This window comes from Saccostrea cucullata, unplaced genomic scaffold (genome assembly GCF_032062105.1).
Source record: "Saccostrea cucullata isolate Sc308-1 unplaced genomic scaffold, CSIRO_AGI_Scuc_v1 ctg1190, whole genome shotgun sequence".
Classification (NCBI taxonomy): domain Eukaryota; kingdom Metazoa; phylum Mollusca; class Bivalvia; order Ostreida; family Ostreidae; genus Saccostrea; species Saccostrea cuccullata.
The window spans coordinates 36,407-50,237 of NW_026925953.1; the positions used below are offsets into that span (position 1 = coordinate 36,407).

The 13,831-nt window shown below is 33.9% G+C and overlaps 1 protein-coding gene across 1 annotated transcript; it reads right to left on the reverse strand.

Annotated features, from left to right (window-relative positions):
* Positions 1-447: 447 nt before the first annotated feature.
* Positions 448-2,841, reverse strand: LOC134270150 (probable serine/threonine-protein kinase DDB_G0271682). The gene is made up of 4 exons (XM_062752325.1): positions 2,838-2,841; positions 2,499-2,748; positions 956-1,211; positions 448-831 (listed from the first exon to the last, which is right to left on the reverse strand). Exons 1-4 carry the CDS (start codon positions 2,839-2,841, stop codon positions 448-450), a joined length of 894 nt encoding a protein of 297 aa, XP_062608309.1.
* Between the last annotated feature and the right edge of the window lie 10,990 nt (positions 2,842-13,831).

Here is a 13,831-nt window from a genome sequence, read left to right on the forward strand (position 1 = left end):
GAAAATTCCGCAAAAATCGATGTTTTCTGTAACTTTAAAAAAAGAAAATGCCTGAAAATACACACGTTCTGACATCATGATTAGCATTTAGGAGATTATTTTGGAAAAATAAACGATTTGTATATTTTTACTGCGTGGAATTTCAATAACTCAAAAACGATAGAATTTTTGAAAGTCTCTTTCATCAAATTTCAATTTTAGAAAAAATACAGGGCAATATTTGTATTGAAACCATGCCTTGGTCTTTGAAATATGTAGCAAAAGTTTCAAAAAGCAACAGAAACAAATACTTTTGTTTTGCAATTTTATAATGCAATTTGCCTACTCCTTTCCTGACAATATGTGTATTTTACATGATACTTTTTGGTCTTTATCTGTGTTTTTTTCATGTCCTTGTGAATGTCTTTTGCGTTTGCTTTTTTATAGTGTCTTGATGTATTTCTATCACTATTCTTTTCTTTTTCTTTCTCCATTCTGCTCTGGGAGTGATTGAGTAATTATGTATAGTTTGGATACAACTTGAGATATGGTAGGTCGAACCTCAGGATTTCTATGTACACATGCTCTGATTAAATCGACTATATCACCTTCAGTTTCTTTTAACTTCTCAACAAATAAATTATCTTCAATAGGTTTCCTATTATACAATTCCCATAGCAACAGCCCAAATGAAAAGATATCAGAGGATTTCGTGGGTAAAAAGACTGCAGAGGGATCTCGAAGTTCTGGAGCCAAATATGTCAGAGACTCGTGGGGGAAATTTGTCCGGAGAGAACCAACATGGTTTGAATGTCCCATTTCAAATATCACAACATGGTTGTTTTCATCAACCTAAAGCAGATATAAATGTAGTTATTAATATGAATAACTGAAGGATTAAAAAGGCTCAGGTTGGGCTGTTTTTTGGCATTCGGTCGGGAGAGGGAATACAAAATAATTAAAATGTTCAACATACCAAAAAACTCGAAAGTTTCACAGCTCCATGTATAACTTCATTATTGTGCAGAAATCGAAGGCCTCGGGCGGCTTCTAATGCATATTGCAATTTCGTTTTTTCGTCTATCAGATTTGACTCATCCAAAACTATTTCCAGACTACATTTGTACTTTTTTATTACAAATTGTAGCGTATTTTCTTCCTTGCACACCGCAGACCCATCGTAATGCACAAAGTACGGATAATCTTCATCTTCTTTCTTCATTGATAAGTGCCTACAATATAACAAGTGTCTCTTAAGATCATAAACAGGTTCAAGTTTCTACACATATTTGAAACATGAGTATTTAATCTATTTATATTTGTTAAACAAATACGCACATGTAGAAAAAATGAGATACATGGGGTTCTTTCACAATATCGGCTTAAGACATTGTTTCTGACTTTAGTTAAAGGCCATTTTTGTATCATGGTAAAATATTGAAAAAAAAAAAATAACAGTATAGTTTAACCAAACCTGTATCAAAACTAGTGTCAAATCTGATAAAGATAGAATGAATACTTAAGGTTCATTGATACTCTGATAAGAGAGATAACTCTTAATGACATAAATGTCTATTATTTCTTTATAGATTTCCAAAGTTGAAGTCGAATTTTGCCCCGCAAGCTATGCTATAATTGTTTGTATTTTACTTATAAAAAACATTTCTTTTGGAAAATCATTAAGGTTCAAGCAAAATCTTATATGAGTGAGCAGAGGGTTTATGAACCTTAATGTTAAATACATGAAAGTTGAAATTAAAGTTATCGTTATAAAAAGAATAACATTATCTTGAAAAAAAAGCTCTCACTTTAATAGGTATATTTCTCGAAATATTGAGGAATCACACGGTAAGGCAACTTCCTCGCTTGATGAATTTACTAAGAATTTTATTTCAATTTTCTTAACAGCCATTTCTTTTCCACTGTTGTTTCCGGATCTAATTGTTGCAGCAAATACGTTTTCTAGTAGTTTTTCTCCTAGTTGAATATCAGATGGAAGGAAGTCATTTTTCATGATTGAATCAAAATATAAATTCCAAAGTTTTTTTGTGATTTCGTTAAATTGTTCAAATACTTTCGTGCAATTTGATGGTACAATCGATGATCTAACGCTTCTTTTCTTGTTTTGGCTTATCATATTCATAAGATCATCTTTCTGTCGTCCTAATTCATGTACGATCTCGTTTAACTTGGCATTGATATTGTCGTCCATTCTTTTTACAACCTTACTGATGAGGGTTTTCTTTGAAATACTGTCATTCTCCACTATTGATTTTACATATTCAAAGACAGCAAAAGCAGCAACACCTAATCCAACAGGCCAAAGAAATAAAACCGTCAGGGGAAAAATAAGCTTTTCACTTATGTTCAAGGAGCTTCCGGAACTGTTGTCTGTTGGATGAAATTTTCCGTATAAATGTTCTTGCTCAATTTTTCTCATCATCCGTTTTAGCAAATATTTTATTTCCATCTCCCATTTCTTGAGGCACTTTTTGATATTAGATCCAACGCTTTTATACAATTGTTTGACATCCCCAGAGGTAAGTTCGTCCTTTTCAGTGTTCTTGTTTATACATTCTTCCAATTTCTTTTCGTATTTCTCTTTAATGCAATTTATTTCCCTTATTGTATCGGAATCTTTTGATCCTAGATGATCTTGTAGATAAGAATGCACAATAACAAGTGATTTACGGATGCTATCATCAATGCTATCGTGGTCATCCTTAGATGTCCATTTCTTTCCAAATTTGATATATGCAGTTGTGCTTTCTAACAAGCATATTAACCACCTTTCAAAAAAAGGAACACATTATTTAGTTTTTCCAAACAAAAATGTGCTAAAAATGCAGATTATTTACCCATTTCGTTTCCGTGGAATGCAGTTTAATTCTTCTTTTTCTAAATTTGACCGTATAGTATGTTAACATAACTAAATACCGAATTAATTTAAAATTTGACAAATTGTTTGATTAACATTTTACACTGTTTTCCGTAAAATGCATTAAAAATAATTTTTAATTAAGTTACCACGAATGTCTACGTACATGCAGTGTTCCTCCAAAAGAAGACGTTCAGCGTTTAACAAGAAATCTTTGACCCTATTTTGAAGTTTTACCACACAAGAAGAGTTGATTTTCATCTAAAAATTAATTTTTTTTTTTACTATATAATAGGTTATAACAGAGCTTCCACTTTCACTCACATCTGTAAAAGGGCTAATTATTTTATAATCAAACAGATAAAAACACTTTATAAAGCGCTAAATATAATATAAAATTACTCTTACGCTAAATACAAGTATAGATAGAGGCCTATAGGCATAAAACAAAAATTAACGAACACTAGGACCAAAAATACATGTCAAAGCCATGTTATAAGCTAATTTAAATCTAAAATTTAGAAAGAAAAATCAAAACTAAACAATAATAATGCTTTTGATCTGCAGAATGTTCATGGTAGATTTTGGTCTTTAATTCTGTTACATGTAGACACATCATAAATGACATATCCCACTGTATACTAAAAAACAACGTTTTTAAAGCGTGCATAAAATCGAATTTCCGTGACATTCTAGTGTATATGAAGCAGAAAGGTTTACAAAAAACTGAAAATTAACACTGCACACTGAAAAAAATTGTTACGAGTATAGTTCGAATTTCCTCGACAATACATTATATAGAAAAAATACAGTATCCTTGACCCAAGCGCCTATGAGACACATTACACAAAAGTAATACAAAATTAAAATTTCTGAAATCAAGAAGAAACCAACCTCTCTTATATCCTCGCTGAACATAATTTGATTTTCCACAACCATTGGCCAGCATGTTTGAATTTTGTGGAGTATTGTGTGAGTAAGTTTCAATTTCTCTTCTTTATCTTCCAGAATATATTTAGGGCAGCTAGTACAAAGAAATAAAGCTGATTCTGGGTCCAGAGTTGTGCGTTCCTGGGCAATTGCTTTGGATATATCTGACATCAATTTTTGTAACTACCGTCAATAGAAATAAGTAAAATAAATGAGATTTTATTAACTTTGAAAACAAGTTTGAAAAGAATACTGTAATATAGAGTTACTTTCTTTCTATTGGTATTATAATTAAGCATTGTGTTTTTGTAATTGTTTTTTCTGAGCTACGTGCTTTATTGTGTGAATTATTATTGCATGATGCATCTACAACTACAAACTTGTGTCTTTTTTTTGTCCCATCTTTTTTGCCAACTTTTTAAAGGGGATGCTCACTCCTCCATGGCACCCAATCCCACCTCTAATGTTTCGGAGGTCCGTGTTTGCTCTTCTCTTGTTTTGTATTGTTTTATGGACTTAGATATTGAATACTGTTCGTTATATCGTCATATCCTTCATTTATTTAATCTTAATTATCTTACAAGTAACAGCTTTTCAAAAAGCTTGCCTGACTAATGTCACCAATATCCAAAGAACCTATAAGCTTCATAAGTTATGTTTACATTGGGGGGGGGGGGTGTGTAAATTATTTCACTAAATTATAAAGATGTTGCACAAGGCATCATTCATTCATTTATGTTGTATGCTATTCATCAGAGCAATAGAAAAAAGGACATTTAAAAAAAAACAAAAAACATATATATTGTTTGCATCTCAAATAAAAAATGGAATGTACATGTTCCGTTGTGGATTCGAACCCGCGACATAAAGATGAACACCTCACTCTGGAAGTCTAATATGGTTTTAGAGGATGAAGTAAATGAGGGAAATAAACTAATGTAATTGATTTATACTGGAAAGCCGTGGCTATGTAAAGATTACATAAATTAGATTCAACTGCACACAGCATACAATATCACGGAAAAGAAAAACAAGCTACTTTATACTACAATGATCAGACGGATAATAGCAAACAGTACATGTAATCATATTATTAATTGATAGAATTAAAAAAAGTATATATTTTGTTGGCCTGGTAGCATAAGGTACCAAGGGACGATGCCTATTGAGCAGTCTGGATAAAACGAAACTTAAAAAAAAAAAAATCCAGCTTGCTCGGTCTTGTACCCCAAGCAACTAAGACAGCTTGCAGGAGGAAAACTTAATTTGTTGGCCCGACTACTTGGGGCACCAAGGGACGGTGCCTATTCAACAGTATGACAATACAGACTGTCAGTCTTGACTCCAGGTAGCCAAGACAGCCTGGGGTATAAAGGATCCTGGTAAATAACTTGTAATGAAATGTAATGCAAAAAGATACAATTCTTCAGAAATCAGATTCCATTGTTCTGAATCATTTTACAAATTTTGAGTAAGAATTTCAACATTTTCATTGGTCATTAACCATATTAGTATTTGGTCATTGTCCATCTTATCAAAATTCTTACAATATTTTTCTATTATCTTGGCACCTCCCTAACCCTGGTGGTCATGATTTGTACAAACTTGAATCTACACCTCTTGAGAATATTTCCATATTAATCATGCTCTTGGTGTTCCTGAAAAGAAGAACTTTAAAGATGTGTTTCCTTTTATTCCTAAATAAAACTTTGATCCCTAATTGTGGCCTGACCCTAGCCTGAGGTGATGATTTGAAAAAATAGAAATATGTCTATAGGACATGAATGTCCCGCCAGATGTGTATTACTAATGGTACATTAAACAAGAGGCCCATGGGCCACATCACTCACCTGAGTACTGAAGCTAAGAAAAAGTAGAAATTGGTTTATTATTGAAAAGTTAAAATCCAAAAGTAATCCCATGATCAATCATGGATTTGCTTTTCTTCAAAGAATTTTCCCATATATTTCTATGTAAAACTTTGGTCGGCCATTTTGGCCCCGCCCTACCCCCTGGGGTCATGATTTGTACAAATTTGAATCTACACTACCTGAAGATGCTTCCATATAAATATGATGAATTATGAATTTGTCATTCTTGAGAAAAAGATTTTTAAAGAATTTTCCCATAAATTTCTATGTAAAACTTTGGTCGGCCTTTTTGGCCCCGCCCTACCCCCAGGGTCATGATTTGAACAAACTTGAATCTTCACTACCTGAGGATGCTTCCATATAAATTTGATGAATTATGGCTTTGTTATTCTTGAGAAGAAGATTTTTAAAGAATTTTCCTATATATTTCTATGTAAAACTTTGGTCAGCCATTTTGGCCCTGCCCTACCCCCGGGGGTCATGATTTGAACAAACTTAAATCTACACTATCTGAGGATGTTACTCCATAAGTTTCATCTTTCCTGGCACAGTGGTTCTTGAGACGAAGATTTTTAAAGAATTTTCCAATATTTTTCTATATAAAACTTTGGTCGGCCATTTTGGCCCTGCCCTACCCCCCGGGGGTCATGATTTGAACACATTTGAATATTCACTACCTGAGGATGTTAACCCATAAGTTTCATCTTTCCAGGCACAGTGGTTCTTGAGAAGAAGATTTTTAAAACATGCCACCAAATTTTCATTAATTCCCAATTATCACCCCTTGAATGAGGGCATGGCCCTTCATTTGAAAAAACTTGAATCCCCTTCACCCAAGGATGCTTTGTGGCAAGTTTGGTTGAAATGGCCCAGTGGTTCTTGAGAAGAAGTCGAAAATGTGAAAAGTTTACAGACAGCTAGACAGACAGACGGATGCCGGACAAAATATGATCAGAAAAGCTCACTTGAGCCTTCGGCTCAGATGAGCTAAAAACTAAAAACTAAAATTTGTATTTGTGTATAAAGTTTGATGAAAATATCTTAAACAGTTTTTTTTCAGAATTGAAACTAAAATATAAATAAATTGGATATAGATAATAAATTCTCATCAAATTATGTATAAGTGCATGTTAAACATAAAAATGTCTTAAATTATTTCTTAAAACTAAGCAAAATACATATTAAAGAGGAGGGAGGTCAAGGTCACAGGAATGTGCAAGATGAAGTTTTTGATGCAGCTGAATAGCTCTCACTAATACATATTAGCTTATTATGTTTGATAAAAATATCTTGAATGATTTAATGAAACTGAGCTTAACACTTTGTTTTAAGAAAAGAGAAGTCAAAGGAAAGGTTGTGGTCAAAATGTTGTTCTAGCTAAAAAGCTTACATCAGTGTGAATTTACTATTATCATATGAATTTTGATAAAAATATAATTAATGGTTTATTTGAAACTTAGATAAACACATATTTTAAAAAGTGAGGTCAAGGTCAAAAGAAAATTCAAGGTCAAAATAAGTTAATGCAATAATAGCTCTCATCAGTATGTATTAGCATATGAAGTTTGATTAATATATCTTGAACTGTTTATTCAAAACTGATCTAGTCTAAGACAGTGAGGTCAAGATCACAGGAAATGTCAAGGTAAAAAAGAGTGAAGCATTGTAAAGCTTTAATTGCTTACATCAGTATGTATCATCATGTGAAGTTTCATTACACAACTTGAATCATTATGGTTTCTCTAAAATAAAGCTAAACACTAATTTTAAGAAAAGTTAAGTAAAGGTCAAAGGAAAGTAAAGGTAAACAAGATGTGTTTGTGAAACACTATGTGCCCGGCGGAAACAAAGTTCAAAAAATCTATTTTTAGCATATTGGTCACAGTCAAGGTCACAAGGTCACTGACCGTGGTGTCATATGAAAGAACTTAATCAGTGGAGTATGCATCCCAAATATGAAGTCCCTATCTACTATGGTTTAAGTTATGGCCAAAAGTGTAAAAAGCTATTTTTAGCATATAGGTCACAGTCAAGGTCATTGACCATGGTGTCATTTGAAAGAATTTAATCAGTGGAGTATGCATCCTAAATATGAAGTTCCTATCTCCTATGGTTAAAAAGTTATGGCAAAAAGTGTAAAAAGCTATTTTTAGCATCTAGGTCAAGGTCAAGGTCACAAGGTCATTGACCATGGTGTCATTTGAAAGAACTTAATCAGTGGAGTATGCTTCCCAAATATGAGGTTCCTATCTCCTATGGTTCAAAAGTTATGGCAAAAAGTGTAAAAAGCTATTTTTTTGGTCAAAATGCTACTTTAGCATATAGGTCACAGTCAAGGTCACAAGATCATTGACCTTGTTTTCAACTGAAAGGGCTTTATTAGAGGAGTATGCATACCAAATATCAAGTTCCTATCTCCTATGGTTAAAAAGTTATGACAAACAGTGGAAAAAGCTATTTTTAGCATATAGGTCACAGTCAAGGTCACAAGGTCATTGACCTTGATGTCATTTGAAAGGACTTTAATAGTGGAGTATGAATACCAAAAATGAAGTCTCTATCTCTTATTGTTCAAAACTTATGGCCAAGGTTAAAGTTGACAACAGACAAACAGACAAAAAGACAAACAGACAAACAGATAAATAGACAAACAGACAAACAGACAGGACAAAAACAATATATGCCCGGGATCTATTGATCCGGGGGCATAAAAAATATTGCCACAGTTGGATAGTTTACATCAGTATATGCATCAGCATATATGAACTTTGATAAAATATCTAGAAAGTAATTTCTTTGAGCTCGATGGAAAGACAGATGGAAGGGTGGAGGACGGACATGACAAAAACTAATACATGTATTCCTAATCATGGCGTAGCATAAAAAAATTGAATATACATTATATGAGGATGTTTCCATATCAAGATTATACATGCAAATTCAAAGAATTGTGGTCCTTTGCTTTCTGTGTTTAAGTGAATGGGATGCCATAATTTATGGCAGATTGTGTATCAAATATGCATCCCTATCATATGTCACTTTATGAAAATTAGGTCAAAGGGGGGAAATCATCGCATGCTCGAAATATTTTGTTGCAGGTAAAGTACATGTCACATATGAAAGACCCATCTCTTTTCAATCAAAAGTTATATATATATATATATAAATATATAATATAATATTTTTGAAAAGTAGGTTAAACTTCTAGGTCAAGAAAGTCAAAAGTCATGATATATTTAGAAAAGTCTTTTCAGATGTAATATACATGTATAATTTAAATGCCATATCTTTTCTCTTTCAAAATGATTAATTTAAAATGTTATTTTTTGGAAAGTAGGTAAAATTTTGAGGTCAAGGTCTCACTTGGGTTAAAAAATCATAGTACATTTAGAAAGTTTTGTGGTAATGTACATGTGAAATATGAAAGCCCTATCTCATATTATTCAAAAGTTATGATCAAGGTTAAATTTATTGTGACAGATGCACATACTGTCAAAGATGGCCAGACTGACAGACAAATAAGATTTTAATGTTCACGGTTTACTTTATGTTTTTCCCTTTCCCCCAAAACGGGGGACAATTGTGAAAATAATGCCCTTGCTGTTCTTGAGAAGAAGATTGATGATGGAAAAAATCCCCTGCATATTTCTTAACGCAAATCAATATTGTGTTTTTATGTCATTTAATTGTTTGTTTGTTGTTAAACATCCCTCTCAGGAATTTTTCACTCAAATGGAGACACCCCCACTTGAAAAATAATGAGGACAAGTCGGATTTGAGGTTAACATTCATTTTAGGAGTTTTCAACCATTAAGACGTAAAGAGACAGGAACTCGATCCTTCCCCTCACCCCATCCCAGACCCCTGTTTATATTCATGACATGTATGCAAACTACTGCTTGTTTTACATTTTTAAAAAAATATGTTAATAGCCTATATACAAATACTTTAATGTGGTCCATCTCTTTGAATGATTTTCATTCCTAATTCTAGGAGGATAGGTTGATGAATGAAATGTCAAGCAATCTTATCATTGATGCACTTTTATTTCATTTAATGCAGTCATATTGTGAACATTTCCAGTTAGAATCATTAGGAGAGTGAGGATGACCTCCAGGGGGTTCAAAACCTTTATACACCATTAAATTTACATAACATAATAACACAAAAAGCGCAAAATTATGTATTGTCAAATGGAAAAAGTTTCCCACTATTTAGGAGTCACATGATCATTTGCCATTACTGTTTACAGGGACTGGAAGTGTATCTTGAGACCCCCCCCCCCCCCCCCCCGAATTTGCAGGACTATAATATAAAAAAGACTTTGGATGCCCTCCACCCTAGAAAACAAACACCACCATAACTTCTCCTTTTATTTGCTTCTCAGGAAATTCTGGTCTGGAAGTCCCCCCTCCCTCTCAGAAAAAAATTCTGTTTTTTGTAACTGAATGTAACGTCGATAACGGGCGATAACTCTTTAGAATGTGAAATTCGTCTCATTGCAGCATCGGATGACCTTTGATCCTTTAAACTTTAACCTAACCAGTTGCATTTCAGACTATTTTACCCAAATCTATACCAAAACGTGTACTTACCGACTGCCATAGCTCCAACTTCATGAAATATAATCCAATTAAACACAAAATAATTCCAACTGACATACATGCAATGATGTGTACACAACACTAGGCCTAGTACTGCACGTGCAGTGCTATCTAAAAATGATTATGGTAAAACTAGTACTTAAGTTAGGTACGTGACGCAAGCCCAATGTGATGCAGGTCTTCATATACATTTACAGTATAAGAACAAATTTAAAATTATTATTTCAAAAGATGTTTTATCTTAACTTTGCCATCTAGGCCTATTTCCAAAAACAGGAAAATAGGGTGTGTTTGCGTGTGTGTGTGTTGATGGGAGAAGGGTGGGGGTTGACTAAATTGATTGGGTATACATGGTATATGGCAGCTTTCAAGGTGTTTCTGCCTAATCAAGTATAAAAAAGTTTGTACATTTTGGAAAAAATAATCAAAAACGCTTTAAACTAATTTGAATAATATTTGTTGTTGATCTATATGAGAAAATAGATTTAAAAAGTTCCAATTATGGGCCAAAAATTTACCCCCCCCCCCCTTGTTTCAAACCTAATTTACATCATTAATTGAATTCTGTTGTTTAATTTCAGACTGGTAATGAATTATGAATATGAAATACATGTACCTATAAGATCGAGGCCCATGGGTCACATGTTCACTTGTGAATATTATGCTCAATTTGATGAATACATGGAGGCCCTAGCTATTATGTAAATTATTAAATTATATTGACTTTTTCTTTGGTAAAGCCTAATTTTAGAGGAGTGTGCATTTAGAGGCAAACACCTTAGTGCGGGTATTACTGTCTCATGACAGCATCTAGTTTAATGTAGTGTTTAAGCAAACAGTTCCTAACGACAGTTTTAATTATACCCGCACTTTCTAAAGAAAGTTCGGGTATATTGTTGTTACTCATGTCCGTCCGTCCGTCCGTCTGTCACACTTTTCTTCCCTGAACTCCTCCTACATTTTACACAGTAGCTTAAACATCTTTTGGGAGATGGTTGGTGGGGTCATGTAGATGTGCAGTAAGGTTTTGGAATTTTGATTTTGCCCCAGGGGGTCAAATGGGGGTCGAAAAATGACGTTTTTTATGCAAAAAGCCCCGTCTTCCCTGAACTCCTTCTACATTTTACTCAGCAGCCTAACCAGCTTTTGGGAGATGTTTGGTGGGGTCATGTAGATGTGCAGTAAGCTTTCGGAATTTTGATTTTGCCCCAGGGGGTCAAATGGGGGTCGAAAAATGACGTTTTTTAAGCAAAAAGCTCCGTCTTCCCTGAACTCCTCTTACATTTTATTCAGCAGCCTAATCATCTTTTGGAAGATGGTTGGTGGGGTCATGTAGATGTGCAGTAAGGTTTTGGAATTTTGATTTTGCCGCAGGGGGTCAAATGGGGGTCGAAAAATGATGTTTTTTTATGCAAAAAGCCCCGTCTTCCCTGAACTCCTCTTACATTTTACTCAGGAGCCTAATCATCTTTTGGGAGATGGTTGGTGGTGTCATGTAGATGTGCAGTAAGGTTTCGGAATTTTGATTTTGCCCTGGGGGGTCAAATGGGTGTTGAAAAATGACTTTTTTAATGCAAAAAAACCCTTCTTCCCTGAACTCCTCTTACATTTTACTCAGCAGGCTAATCATCTTTTGGGAGATGGTTGGTGGGGTCATGCAGATGTGTAGTAAGGTTTGTGAATTTTGATTTTGCCCCGGGGGGTCAAATGGGGGTCGAAAAATGACGTTTTTTTATGCTAAAAGCCCCATCTTCCCTGAACTCCTCTTACATTTTATTCAGCAGCCTAATCATCTTTTGGGAGATGGTTGGTGGGGTCATGTAGATGTGCAGTTAGGTTTCAGAATTTTGATTTTGCCCGGGGGGTCAAATGAGGGTCGAAAAATGACGTTTTTTATGGAAAAAGCCCAGTCTTCCCTAAACTCCTTTTTCGTTTTAAACAGTGGTCTTATCCTCTTTTGGGAGAGTTCACTCTTTTGAAATTTTGTTAAAACATCAAGGTCAAGGGGTAAAAAATCATAGCATGTTGGGAAACATCTTGTTATGGGTAATGTTCACTTGAAATGTGAAAGTCGAATCTCTTCTCAATGAAAAGGAAATACAACATTAATGAAAACTAAGTTAAACTTCAAGGTCAAGGTCACAGAGTCAAAAAGTCATGATACATTTGGAAAGGTCTTATCACAGGTAATATGAATGCCCTCTCAATTATCTTTCAAAATGATTAATTCAAAGCAATTAATTTGTTTATGAAATTAGGTCAAACTTCAAGGTCATGGGTAATAAAAATCATAGTGTATTTAGAATGGTATTGTCCCATTTAATACTAATACACATGTTTAATATAAAAGTCCTGTCTCTTCTCATTCAAAATATACGACCATGATGACCAATTGCAAGGTTAAATTTATTGTGACAGATGGGCAGATTGACAAACAAATGAGATTTAATGTACCCTACCTTAGCGAAAATGGGGGACAATAAATGTCTTTGCTGTTCTTGAGAAGAAGATTTATGTTGGAAAAAGTCCCCTGCATATTTAAATGTAAATTGGTTGAAATTGGCCCAGTGGTTCGTAAGAAGTTAATGTGAAAAGTTTGCAGACAAACGGATGGACAACAGAAATCAGTACATTTCAGAAAACAGTATGCTTATAAATACCGGTAGTTAATCAATGTGCTTTGGGTAGCAAAATTAAGCTAAACTGGTATATCTAAATTGGTATATCTAATTCATCCGCAGAGCTTAGTATATTTTAATATGCACAACCTTTTCAACTCTTATCATAATTATTTTTTAAAATTTATATCAAGGGAGAACTAGAGATATGACCAGATGTATATCTGTTGAATATAAAATATGTACATGTATACTGTGTTTTTTTTAGTAATTTGTTTGTTTGTTGTGACAGCAACTGTTATGGCAGCTTTTGGCAAAGGTTGAAGTTTCTCAAATGTAAGTCAAACTCCAAGGTCAAGGTCAAAGGGTCAAAATTGTTGGTATCAAAGGGAAAGTCTTGTCACAAGGAATACACATGTGAAAAAAGAGAGAAATCCCTAGAACTTCCTCACCTGTTCAAAAGTTATTGCCAAGGTTAAAGTTAAATTGGGTTCAACTCTAAGGTCTAGGTCAAAAATAATTATACCTGTTGAAAGTTCACAATGATTACACATGTTAGAGCATGAAAGTCCTAGCACCACCTGTTCAAAACTTGAGCCAAGTTTAAGGTATTTTTCTTGTAAAAGTGGGTCAAACTCCAAGGTCAAGAGATCAAGAGGTCAAAATTGGTGGTACCCATTAAAAGGTTTTGCCAAAAGAAACTTACCTATGAAATATTGAAGCCATGTGTATAGCCCAATCCACTTAAAACTTATGGGCAAGGTTAAAGTTTCTGTGGACAGACATACATAAACATAGGAAACAAAATATGTATATATAGTCAAATGAAAATTTTTTCTACTATTATGGAGTCATTAGATCAATTGTCATTTCAGGTACAGGGAGTCAGTGGCTAGGGAGATCAGACACCCCCCCCCCCCTGGAATTAGCAGTTATTTAAATAAGACTATG

Coding starts and splice junctions, on each gene's coding strand:
- LOC134270150 (XM_062752325.1), bottom strand. Junction 1,212..2,498: donor TCTGGGGATGTCAAACAATT/GTATAAAAGCGT, acceptor GTTATATTGTAG/GCACTTATCAATGAAGAAAG. Junction 832..955: donor TGAAACTTTCGAGTTTTTTG/GTATGTTGAACA, acceptor TATCTGCTTTAG/GTTGATGAAAACAACCATGT.